The sequence below is a fragment of the Palaemon carinicauda genome, chromosome 25 (genome assembly GCF_036898095.1).
Source record: "Palaemon carinicauda isolate YSFRI2023 chromosome 25, ASM3689809v2, whole genome shotgun sequence".
Lineage (NCBI taxonomy): Eukaryota > Metazoa > Arthropoda > Malacostraca > Decapoda > Palaemonidae > Palaemon > Palaemon carinicauda.
The window spans coordinates 24,357,393-24,371,632 of record NC_090749.1 but is presented as its reverse complement, the minus strand read 5'-3'; the positions used below and the strand labels follow the sequence as shown (position 1 = coordinate 24,371,632).

At 37.1% G+C, this 14,240-nt stretch overlaps 1 protein-coding gene across 1 annotated transcript in view; it reads right to left on the bottom strand.

Annotated features, from left to right (window-relative positions):
- Positions 1 to 14,240, bottom strand: part of LOC137618938 (uncharacterized) — a 15,552-nt gene that overhangs the window by 723 nt on the left and 589 nt on the right. The window contains exons 2-4 of the mRNA XM_068349142.1: positions 9,688 to 10,979; positions 8,868 to 9,598; positions 7,278 to 8,337 (exon numbers count right to left, since the gene is read on the bottom strand). Of these exons, the coding sequence (XP_068205243.1) occupies positions 7,278 to 8,337; positions 8,868 to 9,598; positions 9,688 to 10,979 (3,083 nt within the window). The remainder of the gene's footprint in view (positions 1 to 7,277; positions 8,338 to 8,867; positions 9,599 to 9,687; positions 10,980 to 14,240) is intronic.

Here is a 14,240-nt window from a genome sequence, read left to right as displayed (position 1 = left end):
TCTGAAGGAAATACAGTAAACAGAAATAAATGTTGATGACTAAATCATTTTTTTATTGTAGGAAACGGCAATGAAGGTGTGTTGGTGGGGGTTGCAACCTCATCCTCTGTGCAGATAGAATACATTCTTTTACTGTAGCCTCTCTTTTCTAGTTCAAAAAGATAATTATTGAAGGAGATGAAACGATTCTAATGAACTAAAAAGAAGATTTAATTATAAACTAAAATTTATGAAATGACCTTGTATAGTAATAAATAAAAGCAAAAGATGGTTATTCTCCATCGTACAATTCCTTTAATTTATAATTTGGTACTCACTGTATGTTTGATAATTCATTTGATTTGTAATGAATATCAATCAAATATTGACACTAATTGTCAATTCGATCACTGAAAGGAGCAATAATACGATTATAACATGTTCTGTTTATTAAGTCACTTTCAGGATATTCAATCTTAATAATTGATCTTAGGGTTTAGTTAAAATCATCTCTCTCTCTCTCTTTCTGTGTGTGTGTGTGTGTGTGTGTGTGTGTGTGTGTGAGTTTCTTACTATATCATTACCTTCCTTGCGTTCTCTCTTCCCACCCGGTAGGAACATTCAAAGAATAAATTGCAAAACGAAAACAATAAAAATCAAGATTGAATTCAAGAAGGCAAGAGGAAGACTATCCAGTTCTCATTACAAGAAGTATCAACGTCTGCCATTGTGACTCTCTCTCTCTGAATCCAGCCTTCATTGCAGATGTAAATATGTTTGTGTATGGGATATTTGTCGTGAATAAAATAAGTATGGCTCTTGTTTAGTTATAGAGACAAAACAAGTATTCCTGGAATTATGTCTTTTGGAATTATAAACCCATTTCAATATTTGCATCGCAACTTGTTGTATAAAACACACATGATAATATCTGTGTGTAAATGTCAGCATCAATATATCATATAAGACATAGCATCGTTCACACTGAAAGACGAATATCAGTAAGTGATGCTACTTTCAAAATGTTTCTCTAGAAAGCTGATGCAATGGATATAAGGAAGAGGGACACCCGTTAAAGGGTTGTAGACTCGTTAGTGAGGTTAGCCTCTCCTGATGCCAACGACATTAACGATTTCTACTTTGATAAGTTTAGGGTTTAAAGGCCAATCATGAATGGCAGAGACAAGGGACAGTGACATTGCCCTTGCTAGCATAACAATGACCTTGAGATTGACCATATATACATTATGATCAGTGCCCCAGTCCCCTCTCTAGCCAAGCTGGGACCAGGGAGAGCTAGGCAATGGCTGCTAAGGACTCAGCAGGCTCCCCCAAAGCACCCATCCTTAGTTCACAATGATGGTGAGGTTGCAGACACTACACAAAATTATCAACTTTGAGCGGGACTCAAACCCAAGTCCGGTAGATCACCAGGCTGGGACATTTTCAATAGACCACCATAACCCTAACGAGAAAATAACATCTCTGGTACTGTGGGGTGTTAGAACCAACAAATGTATATGATTTTACGTTCGTTTGAATAGAAAAATCCGCAAATCACAGAAGAATTGAGCGATTGAAGATAATGGAACATAAAAACTACAATAATCTTAAAAGGGTGAAACAATGTAAGAGGAATGCTTTAAAGAAATGAAAGTATAAACAACAATCAACACAACATTCCTGAACACCTACAGTATAACTATTAGCAACAGCCGGAAATATAAACATTCAATGTCAACACTGTTTTTAAAGATAACAAAAGTAAAATTGATGTGATTAAAACATAGAAATTTTATGTTTTTGTTAAAAGGAATAAAGAAATTAACACAGCAGAAGTCAACAACATAAAGGTAAGTGGTCAGATATTTTATCTAATACAAATAGAACAGACATATAGACTGGATTTTTTGTATTGGGATGATCTCTGGTGAAACGCGTTATGCCATAATATGCATCATGTTTCCTAAGAGGCTTCCTAAGAGCTACAGGTGGTAGTGATATGGCTATCTATTTGTTTTCCTATGGAAAATAAACTCTTAAATATAAATTTCGAAGATTTCTTATACGTTTTCTTTTATATAATGCTATGGTGGAAAAATAACAATGACATGTCTGAAGAAACCAGAGGAAATAAGCCTGACTTTCCTTCGAGGGACATCTGGACTTCAAGAACAAACGGATCGAACTGTTTGAAGGTCAATCCAGTTGGGGAGGGGAAATTCAATTGCAAACCTCTTTGCCAAGAAGAATTTCCCAGTTCACACCAATAGACTTCTATTTAGGTTTACGCTTCGAATAAATTCTGTTCCTGGGACTGGTTCTCTTTTTAAATAAAGATATACCAATAATACCGAGACACTTTCGTTGCCAAAAAGTTACTATTTTTGACGCTATGAATATTAACTCGGAAAAGAGGGTACCATATGTATGTACGTATGTATAGGTTTTAGAGAGAGAGAGAGAGAGAGATCAGGGATCATACTCTGTATTACGTGGTGCTTGATTACCGAGTGTCTTTTTCCATTACTTCGTTGAGGGGATGGGGTTGCGAGGCTCACACTCAGGACTGTAAGAAGGATTTGGATATTTTGTATGAGAGGCTTCCTCGGCGTTAATCAAAAGTGACCTCACATCAAGGCAACAATGAAAGTTTTGTATAAAACACATTAAAAGTCAAAGAAAATGTATTTAACAAATGCTCCAATATATTTTAGAATTAGTCCCACTTTTTTTTTTAAATTCATAAAAACTGTTTTATCCCTTCTAAATATATAGAATTTCAGTCGCCTTATTTCCCATGATTTAATAAATGGATGAGAAGATTTTCTATAATTTTGACCAATAAAATCATATTGTAGAAGACTGACTACAGAGTATTTCTCCAAACGAGTATATTATCAGGGAACCTCAGACGATAAATAAAATAAATATTCGGGATTAAATTTCCGAAAAATTACATAACATAAAAGAATTTTATTCTCTTACTCCAAATGGAGACACTGAGTATCCTCCATATCATTGAAAACCTGAAACAAAGAAAGAAATTAGTTAATTGGCATCATCACTATGAGTAGTTTCACTTCAAAACAGTTGTCCATAAATAAAGGTAAGGAATGTTACATGATTCCACTTTCCGTTAGTCTTTGGAAAACTTACTTACACTGCACAACTATGTGGCCTCAGAGGTAAAGTATGGGATCCATAAAGGCTTATTCAGACTCTGAGGACAGTTGTGCTATTGGAAACGTCTCTGCCTAGCGATCTGCTGGACTGGGATTTGAGACCTGCTTAAACTCGGTAGTTTCTTGAATTGTCTGCAAAGTCCCCATCATTGTGAGCTAAGGATGGGGTGTTTCGGGAGAGTATATAGGTCTACCTGCTGAGTCATCAGTAGCCATTGCCTGGACCTCCCTGGTCCTAGCTTGAGTAGAAAGGGTCTCAATTTGGGCGCTATTCATATGTATATAAGGTCAGTCTCCAGGGCATTGTCCTACTCGCTAGGGCATTGTCATTGTTCCTTGTCTTTGCCATTCATGAGCGGCCTTTAAACATATAAGAGAGGATATGTATGTTTTCCCTCTCGCTATAAACCTTCGCGAGAGATGATTATGTCTTTTCCTTCGAGTATCAACTACATATCTTGATTAATGTGTCTTTTTATCTTCTGTCTTCGAATGATGGAGAGAAAATAACCAACGGTGTCAAATGAGCTTCCTTCCTTATGATAACGAGAATCACATTTAAAGTATTAAATAGTATTCAAGGGTTCTTTTGATTCGATCTTTCCTTATCCTACTTATACTTTATCAACCTAATTACTCCTTTAGTTATGTAACTCAGGACAATAAATTCCTGTTCAAATGGTTTTACACACAAACCTTCTCCTTTCTGTGTCCCCGTCTGTTCATTAAAACTTGAAGTGGAATGGAAGGGAGAGAACTCAGAGTTGATTGAGTGGAGACACACTCATTCGTCAGACTGTTGGTAATTGTCTCGTCTCTGCATAAGGAGAATTCCATTTCAACAAAGCTTTGGAAAACACAAACATACAGATACAAAGACAGACAGACAGACAGACAGACACGCACTCGCATACAAATACACATATGAAACAGCAACAATATCTCAGTGGCGTACAAGAATCGAAGACAGAATTTCTTTCAGATTAATACTATGCCTGATGATATTAGATATATGGATCCTGTCAGGCAAACGACCCCTTTATTGTAGAGATAACAGTAGGAAATAAGTATATATATATATATATATATATATATATATATATATATATATATATATATATATATATATTCATAATTATTATTATTATAATTACTTGCCAAGATACAACCCTAGTATGAAAAGCAGGGTGATATAAGCCCAGGGGCACCAACGGGAAAAATAGTCCATAGAGGAAAGGAAACAAGGAAAAATAATATATATATATATATATATATATATATATATATATATATATATATATATATATATATATATATACATGTGTGCATGCGTGTGTGTGTGTGTTTGTGTGTGTATAGCTTGTACGTATATATCCTCATCATTACCTCCTCCTACACCTATTGATGCAAAGGACCTCAGTTAGATTTTGCCAGTTGTCTCTATCTTGAACTTTTAAATCAATGCTTCTCCATTCATCGTCTCCTACTTCACGCTTCATAGTCTTCAGCCATGTAGGTTTAGGTCTTCCAACTCTTCTATTGCCTTGTGGAGTCCAGTTAAAAGTCTGGTGAACTAATCTCTCTTGAGAGTGCGAAGAGCATGCCCAAACCATCTCCATCTACCCCTCACCATGATCTTATCCACATATGGCACTCGGGTAATCTCTCTTATAGTTTTATTTCTAATCCTGTCCTTCCATTTAACTCCTAATATCCTTTTGAAGCTTTGTTCTCAAATCTACTAAATCTATTGGAAATTGTTTCATTGTCATACCATGACTCATGTCCTTACAGTAACACCGATCTCACTAAACTGGTATATAGTCTGATTTTGATATGCAATTTCAGGCCAATTCCATTTCCAAATTTTACTTAACTTAGCCATTGTCTGATTTGATTTCTCAATCTTTCACTAAACCTTAATTCTAAAGACCCAGTATTGATATATATATATATATATATATATATATATATATATATATATATATATATATATATATATATATATATATATATATATATATATATATATATATATATATAATGCAGCCATTTCTACTGAACTGCAGGTCACAGGCCTCAGACATGCCCTTATTCATGTCTAGAGTTTGGGCAGTTTTCATCATCACGCTGGCCAACTGCGGATTGGTGATGGTGGGAGAATTTTGTCTGATAGCTCACAGGAAGTCAACCTAGCATTAGTGACCCAGATATATTAAATAAGAATTTTTTTTTTTTTAAGGAGGTAGTATGAAACAAGATATTTCCATTTTTATCATTCATTAAACATTAAGATTGATCTTATTGAAGTGTAAAAAAGAGAAATTGTAAAGGTGTTTTCATTAACGAATTAGGTAAAAGAAGAATATTCTTCGGTTTCATAAGTTACCAGACATGTTTTTTTCAAATACCTTCAAGATTTAATACTTTTACAAATGACTAAAGGAATTTAAGACATTTTTACATGTTTTGTTCAATAATTCATATTTTTCATTAAATTTTGATTAAAATATATTTTATATACAAAAAAATAAAAGTACAAATGATAGTTGTAAATTAGGTAATCAGACTAAGTTTCTAATTACTCTATTGAAATTCGTTCGTTTTCTATATAATCCTAATATTATATTGATTCGTTAAGTCTGGCAGATAGCTAAGCTGTACTTATTATTTTGAAATATATATAGTTATTTTGAATGTCAATAGTCTTCGTCAAGGTCGTTATTTTCACTCTAAAATTTGGCGCTGAATTCAAACTCTAACAAAAGATCTTAATTTTTCAAATTTTTTTAAAATGCATAGATTTTTTTATCAATATTTCTTGATCAAACTTAAATTTTGATAGAATTTAAGGCAATGTCAATGAAAATAGCACTAAGTTTTCTTCATTATTTTTTTTCCTTTTTAACCACCTTGTCACAACTCAGGTTCAATAATTGGCAGGTGTGAAAATAAAATAAGACTATTCTGCTTAATTTCGCTATTCTCGTATAGCCTTTATTAACACTTCAATATAAAGCCACAAACTGCAACATACACTGCCCAAAAACGCTCTATTGAGCAAAACTTATTGAGTAATATAATAGTTCAAAATATAATAATAATCCTCTCGCACTTCCAGTCTTAAACTAATAGAGAGAGAAATCCCTTTATAACACGTGCGTTAGAAGCACCACCAGTTGTCCCTTCCCCACAAAACAAAGGTTTGGATGTCGCCTCGGCTCGTTGCCAAAGACTCCGTAAAAGCGCCAAATATATAAAAATAAATATGTATCCATGAATAGCAGGGCGACATCTGTTGTTGAGGACTTAATGTATATATTATGAATTAAAATAAAGAAACTTGCGTTAGCTAGTAACAATAGAACAATCACACAAGTTTTACACTCATTATTTTCAGTAAATAACAGTTCAACTACTTTAAGAGGAAAAATGATAGAATAAGACCGTTCATAAACAGTAATTATAACAAACTAAATAGAATGCATATGATAATATTAAAAAATCATTATACACCAATATAATACAGGGCTGATATATAAATATATACGCAGAAATAAACTGTAGAATAAGACCGTATATAAACAGTAATTATAATAATAAACAAAAATAAGATGCTTGTGATGATATGCGAAAATCCTTATACATCAATGCAATAGAGGGCTGATATATAAATATATATGCAGATATATTGATTTGTGACACAGGCCCCCCCTTTTAAGTATAAATTTTTAAATTTATACTGCCAACATTATAATTCAATTTATCCCCATTATCTCGTCAAAAAGTCAACCCGGTATTGTGACAAGAATTATCCCACTACTCTGCTTAGAAAATCAGCTCCAACGTTTGAACTACCTTTTATTGCTTCTACTCTGAATCGATGATTTTGCAAGAACATTGCCCATCTCATTATTCTGTCATTTGTAAACTTCGAACTGTTCAAAAATGCCAGCGGTTGATGATCCGTTTGTAACGTGAAGTCAACACCATACAAATACATTTTGAATTTCTGCAGAGCCCACACAATAGCCAAACACTCTTTCTCCATAGTGCTGTATCTTTGCTCCCTGTCCAACAGTTTCCGGCTGGCGAAACTCACGGGGAACAAACCATCCTCATATTCCTGAAGTAACACTGCCCCTAGTCCCACTTCCGAAGCATCTGTTCTCAAGATGAATCTTCTGTTTAGGTCTGGAAGGCGCAGGACAGGTTTATTAACCAGTATAGACTTCAGACTGTTGTATGCTTTCTCTTGAGGCTCCTGCCACTGTACAACATTGCTTTTCCCCTTCTTTGTCATGTCAGATAGCGGAGCAGCAATGGTTGCATAGTTTGGGACATAAGCACGATAAAATCCCGTAAGTCCTAAAAACGATCTTACCTCCTTCTTAGTCTTTGGTTGTGGGGCTGATTGAATTTTACTAATGTTGGTTTCCTGAAGACTCAAAGTGCCTCCATGGATTTCATGCCCCTGGAATTGCACTGTTTCTGAAGCTAAAATACACTTGCTTGGCCTAACTGTGAGATTTGCATTTCTAATACACTGAAATAACTCTTGCAAGGTTTCTAAATGCTCAGACCATGACTTTGTGTGTACCAGTAAGTTATCTATATAGCTTTCCACATTATCGAGACCTTTAAGAAGTGTTCGCATACACTTGACGTATGTGGCTCCTGCATTAACCATGCCAAAAGGCATCTTAAGAAATTCATATTGGCCATCAGGAGTAACAAAAGCTGTCTTTGGGGCATCTTCTGATCGAACCTTGATCTGCCAGTAGCCCTTGGTGAAATCAATCTTTGTAAAGAAATTGCTTTCTGATAACCTGGCAAAAACATCATCTGCTGTAACCATTGGTTCTGGATCAAATATAGTAATACGATTAAGTTTTCCAAAGTCTATACATACTCTATTTGACCCATCAGATTTCTTTACCATCACCACTGGCGAAGCATAAGGTGATGCAGACTCCTGGATGATACCCATGTCTAGCATATCTTTTATCTCTTCCCTAAGGGACGCTCTGACACCATATGGTAGCGGGTATGGCTTACCCCTCACGGGTTCATGCGATGTAAGTTCTATTTTATGCTCACCTTTGTTTGACGTTCCAGGGATGTCCGTAAAGATATCTTCATACTCCCGCACAAGTTCTTTGATTTGACGTTCCTGATGCAGGTCAAGGTTTAAGCCAAACATAATATCCTTTATTGTTTCTGATCCAGAGGTTGGTGATATCTCCAGTAACTCTTCATCCTCATGGATGTCTATACTTGAGTTGCTAACATTGTCAAACACAGCACACGCTGTATCTAAGATGACATCTTTTGCTCTTTGAAGATACTTCTTCAACATGTTGATATGAAAAGTTCTAACTTTTCCATGTTTATACCATAATCATTCTTGCCCACTATATTCTCTACATTAAACGGGCCCTTCCACTGCATGAGTAGCTTATTGCTGTCCGTAGGGAGTAGAATCAGTACTTGATCGCCTACCTGAGGACTTCGAGGCCTGCATCTCCTATCATAGTAATGTTTGTATCGCCCTTGTGCCAACTTCAGTGCTTCATTTGCTAGTTTCATGGTCTCTTCCATTTTTTTCCTGAGCTCAAAGACATATTGATAGCTACACTTGACTTCTGGCTCTTCAATGTCTTTAGTCCATAGTTCCCTCAAAATCTGCATTGGCCCTCTTACAGATCTTCCATATAGTATCTCAAAGGGGGAGAATCCTGTTGACTCTTGAGGAACTTCTCTGTAAGCAAACAACACAGCATTTATATACTGGTACCACTGATTAGGCTTCTCTTGACATAACTTTTTCAGCATTTGCTTTAGAGTTCCATTGAACTTTTCCACCAATCCATTACACATTGGATGGTATGGAGTAGTTGTAAGTTGTCGCATGCTGAGGAGTCTAGCTACTTCCTTCATGCAGTCAGAGGTAAACTGTGTTCCAAGACCACTTAATATTTCTTCAGGCACCCCTACCCTGCTAAACATATCTACCAAAGCTTCTGCAACTGATTCAGAGTCAATGTTCTTCAAGGGCACTGCATCAGGATACCTACTGGCATGGTCCATCATAGTGAGGATAAACTGGTGTCCCTTCTCAGATGGTGGGTGTATCTTACCAATTATATCCACAGATACCCTCTTGAATGGAGTATCAATGATTGGCAGTTTCTCAAGAGGTACTTTTGTCACCCTACCTTTGCTGATTGTCTTCTGGCAGATGTCACAAGATCTGCTGAACCTCGTTATATCTGCACCCATTCCAGGCCAGTAAAACTCTCTGAGGATCTTCTCCTTTGTCTTCTTAGCACACAGGTGCCCCCCTAAGGTAGATTCATGAGCTAATGTCAGGACTTGTGTTCTCAGTGGTTTAGGAACCATAACTTGGGAGACTGGATTCCCATGGTTGATGTCTGGATGAACAAATGTCCTGTACAATAACTGTTTCCTGGTTTCAAACCGGATTACTTGCCTGGCACTACCAGTGGAGAGGGCTTCTTACCCTCTCGCATTGCTTGTGCCCTTGTTGCCACTGCACAGGTCTCCTGGTCACAGGTGTCCTGCCACGCTGGGCCAGGGTCTTCAGCTGGTCTTGCACATGGGACGTTTCCAATTAGAAGATCATAAGGGGCGTCAGGAAGACAAACTGCATCCACTTCTCCAATCAGGTATGGAGTGTTGATGTGGATTTTAGCCATTGGAGCTCTCCGGAAGGAGTTGTCAGCAAGCCTGACCAGCACTAAGGTTCCAGTGTAAAGATCAGGATCAACAAACTTTTGTTTGGTAACCACACTACTACATCCAGAGTCACGCAACACCCGAACAATGTGGGATCCTACTCGACCCTTTGTCACTGGCATAGAGTCTTCATTGCTTGGAACACAAGCATTCATACAAGGGACTGCAATCTCAAGGAAAAGCTTTCCTTCCTTGATGCAAGCATCTATCTTTGCTACATCCCTTTCTGGAGGAGGGGCACTGATTGAACAGAAGGACGAGACTTGTGCCACTAGTGTCTGTGCCTCTTCAACACTTTTCTCAACATCCAAATAAGTAGTTTTGATGGTCTTCAATTTCCTACATTCAGGGAGATCATGACCAAATTTATCACAGAACATACACTTCTTGTCATTTCTAGGACCCCTTGACTGATCTGAGAGGTGACACTTCGATGCTATGTGGCCGAGCTGGTTGCACTTGTAGCACCTTACATCTCTAGCTGAAGTCCCTTTGACTTGCTCATTGGGCCCATGCCAAGGATTTTCAAAAGCACTTAGTCCTGTCTGCTTAGGTGGTCGATACATAGGCTTTTTAGCTACCTTGGCCTCCTTATAGAGCTCAGTTCCATGAGCTGTGAGGTACTGCTCTGCTGCCTTTGCCAGGTCATCCAGATTAGTAGGGACTTTTTCCTTCAAATGAACTTCCAGTGCATTTGACACAGCATTGATGAACTGTTCCTTGATCACCAGCTGTTGGAGCTCAGCAAAAGTCTCATAAGCACCAGCTTGTTCTATCCACTTCTTGAGGAAGTTCTTGAGCTTGACAATGAACTGTGCAGGGCTCTCTCCTTCTTCTGGGGGCTTGTTCCGGAACTTTTTACGTAAGCCTTCCTCAGTAAGGTCGTATCTTCTGAAGAGCGCTTTCTTCAAAATTTCATAGTCCTTTGCATCATCGTCACAGAGCCGACCATAGACTAGAAGGGCATTCCCTGTCAAAAGAGCACTAAGAGAAGAGGCCCACGTTGACCTGTCCCACTTATGTGTGTTAGCATACCTCTCAAACCTTAACAAGTAGCTTATGATGACACAAAATCCTTCTACATTAATATAATACAAGGCTGATATATAAATATATACGCAGATATATTGATTTGTGACACCGTTTGTATTATATCATTCAGTTTCTTTACTTATTAATTACTGATGGAGCAGGAAAGGCTTCCTCCAATCTCAGTAAACTCTCAATATTACGCAAATTCCTGACGATTTTTGGTCAGATGGAAAGATATTTTATCATCCTTGTAAGGACAGTGAGACAAGCTTCACCAACGACAACTGACAGTTTATTCAAACATACGTGGGAATATAATTCAGGGTGCGGACGGAAAAGTAGCACGCGCGCAGGAGCCAATTCGGCTTGAAATAACCGCCAAAATATGTGTGGTTTTACATACGTACAAATACTTGAATTACAAGTCAATAGAAATAGGTAATGAAATAATAAATACATGAAATTGTAGCTCTGAGGGAGCGGAATAAATATATACAGTTACCCACAGTGTGGCGAAAGGAAAATTTAAATAAAATAGAGAATTCGCTGAAATTGCTGGACGACGGAGGAAGTGGTGTCCTTACAAGTACTTCACCCCCGCCCCCAAGACATCAGGCAGTATATAGGGCTGATGAGACTAATCTTCGTATCATTTCTGGCGTCTTGTTCTTGAACGGAGGGGTGCGTCAGCGGTCGGCTTATGGATCGCTACCTCGTGTCGTCATTTGTTGCTTTTCTTCTCATTAGGCGCCTTGTTTTCAGGTGGCACTCTGGATCAGCCAGGTCCCGCGGAGGCAGTGTCGCTCCCTTCGAGAAATGCTGGTTTCACGCGGTCTATTGAGACCCAGTCTTCTTGGCCATGCATGTTGAGAAGGAAGGCTTTCATCGTTTTTTTGATTACTTGGTAGGGGCCTCGAAAAAGTCTGGTTAACGGCTGTCGATGAGCGTCGACACGGATGAAAACATACCCGCAGTCATCCAGGTTCTTTGGCTTGAAATGCTTAGTACTCTCCTGGTAAGTTTTAAGGCATGGCCTGAATTTCCTGTCAATGTCTCTAAGATAATCCAGCTGCGTGTCGTCGGTTGATGTGGGAAAGAATTCGCTGGGGACTGCGAGCGCCTCTCCTTAAACCTTTTCGGCGGGCGATGGCTCCCCATCTGCGCGAGGGGCGGTGCGAAGGCCGAGGAGTACCCAAGGGAGTCGTGATTTCCAGTCCGCGTCGGTGCAGCTCACCATCAGGGACTCTTTGAGGGCGCGATGAGTTCGTTCGACCATGCCGTTTGCTGCGGGGTTATATACCGTGGTGCTGTTTAGAGTCATTCCCATCAGGTTTGCCAGAGCGAGCCATATCTCCGACAGGGAAGTAGGGCCTCTGTCTGTCGTGATATCGTCAGGAACGCCAAATCTGCTCACCCAGCTTGACAAAAGGGCTTCGGAGCATGCTTGGGTCGTAACTTCGGTCATCGGCGAGGCTTCCAACTACCTTGTGGAGCAATCGATGATTGTCAGCAGGTAGAGAGCAGATCCTGAAGGCGGCAACAATTCCACGACGTCGATGTGTATGTGACCGAAACGTCTTTTCGGTTGGGGAAAATCACCTATCCCAAATCCTGTGTGACTGTTAATTTTGCTTGATTGGCAGTTGATGCATGTCTTCGCCCATTTCCGGGCGTCCTTTTTTATCCCTGGCCAGACGAACTTTTCAGACAGGAGGCGAGCAGTGGTGCGTCCCGAGGGGTAGTTAAGGAATTTCTTTAAAAGAATTACAATAAGTCAGTACAAGTAAATTTTGTGTGTTGTATTTTCATTACCGAAAAAAGTCTTTTTTTGCTGTTCTTTATTTGTAAAGAGATTTGTAAGCTATATAAAAAAAACTTTAGCCACTTAATGTAGAACTGAATGTATTGTGAATAATTAACGCCGCTGTGAAACAAATATTTAAACCTAAGCTACCATTCATTAAAGGGTACAATTATCTTATATAGTATGCATAAGTACATTGGCACTATATAGTGTTATGTTAGATATAAGTATTGATATACAGTATACGTTAATATATGTTTATGGTAATAATGTTGTATATATATATATATATATATATATATATATATATATATATATATATATATATATATATATATATATATATATATATATATATATATATATATATATATATATATATATATCACAAGCACACGTGATTTTAAGCTCAGTCAGTAGGGTCCCTGTCAGCATGGTTTCCAGCTGTACAGGTGGTGGTTCGAATCCCCACCCGGCCAGAAGCTGTTACCATAAAATGAATTCCAAGTGGATATATATTCCCAAGATAGAATTCGGTATTAAATACATTTTCGTGGGTGAAATTTACATTAATTAAAATCACGTGTGCTTGTGATATATGTTAATTAAAATCACCACATGTTGCAAACTCACGATTCAGCTATCATGGTGGAGATGGGTTTATTTCAAGTCCATGAACAGATTCCTGAATTCGACAGGAATATGTAGGGGGACTTGTCATAAACTTCTAGTCTCTCTTGATAGCTCAGTCAGTAGGGTCCCTGTCAGCATGGTTTCCAGCTGTATAGGTGGTGGTTCGAATCCCCACCCGGCCAGAAGCTGTTACCATAAAATGAATTCTAAGTGGATATATATTCCCAAGATAGAAATCGGTATTAAATGCCATTCGTGGGTGATATTTACATATATATATATATATATATATATATATATATATATATATATATATATATATATATATATATATATATGCATGTATGTATGTATGTGTGTTGTATGTATATATATATATATATATATATATATATATATATATATATATATATATATATATATATATATATATATATATATATATATATATATATATATATATATATATATATATATGTAAGTGTATGTATATATATATATATATATATATATATATATATATATATATATATATATATATATATATATATATATATATATGTGCGTGTGTGTGTGTATGTGTGCACCTGTATGTATATGTATATGTGCATATGTATGTATATGTATGTGTATGCGTATATATGTATATATATGTATATGTGTATGTGTGTATATGCATGTACATTTATGTATATGTATGTGTGTATGTGTATATATATGTGTATATGTATATATATATGTATATATATGTATGTATATATATGTATATATACATGTTAGTCATGTGTAAAAAATAATTTATGTGTAAATCTATGTCTGTATCTGTACATGTATACCAGTGTTTGTGC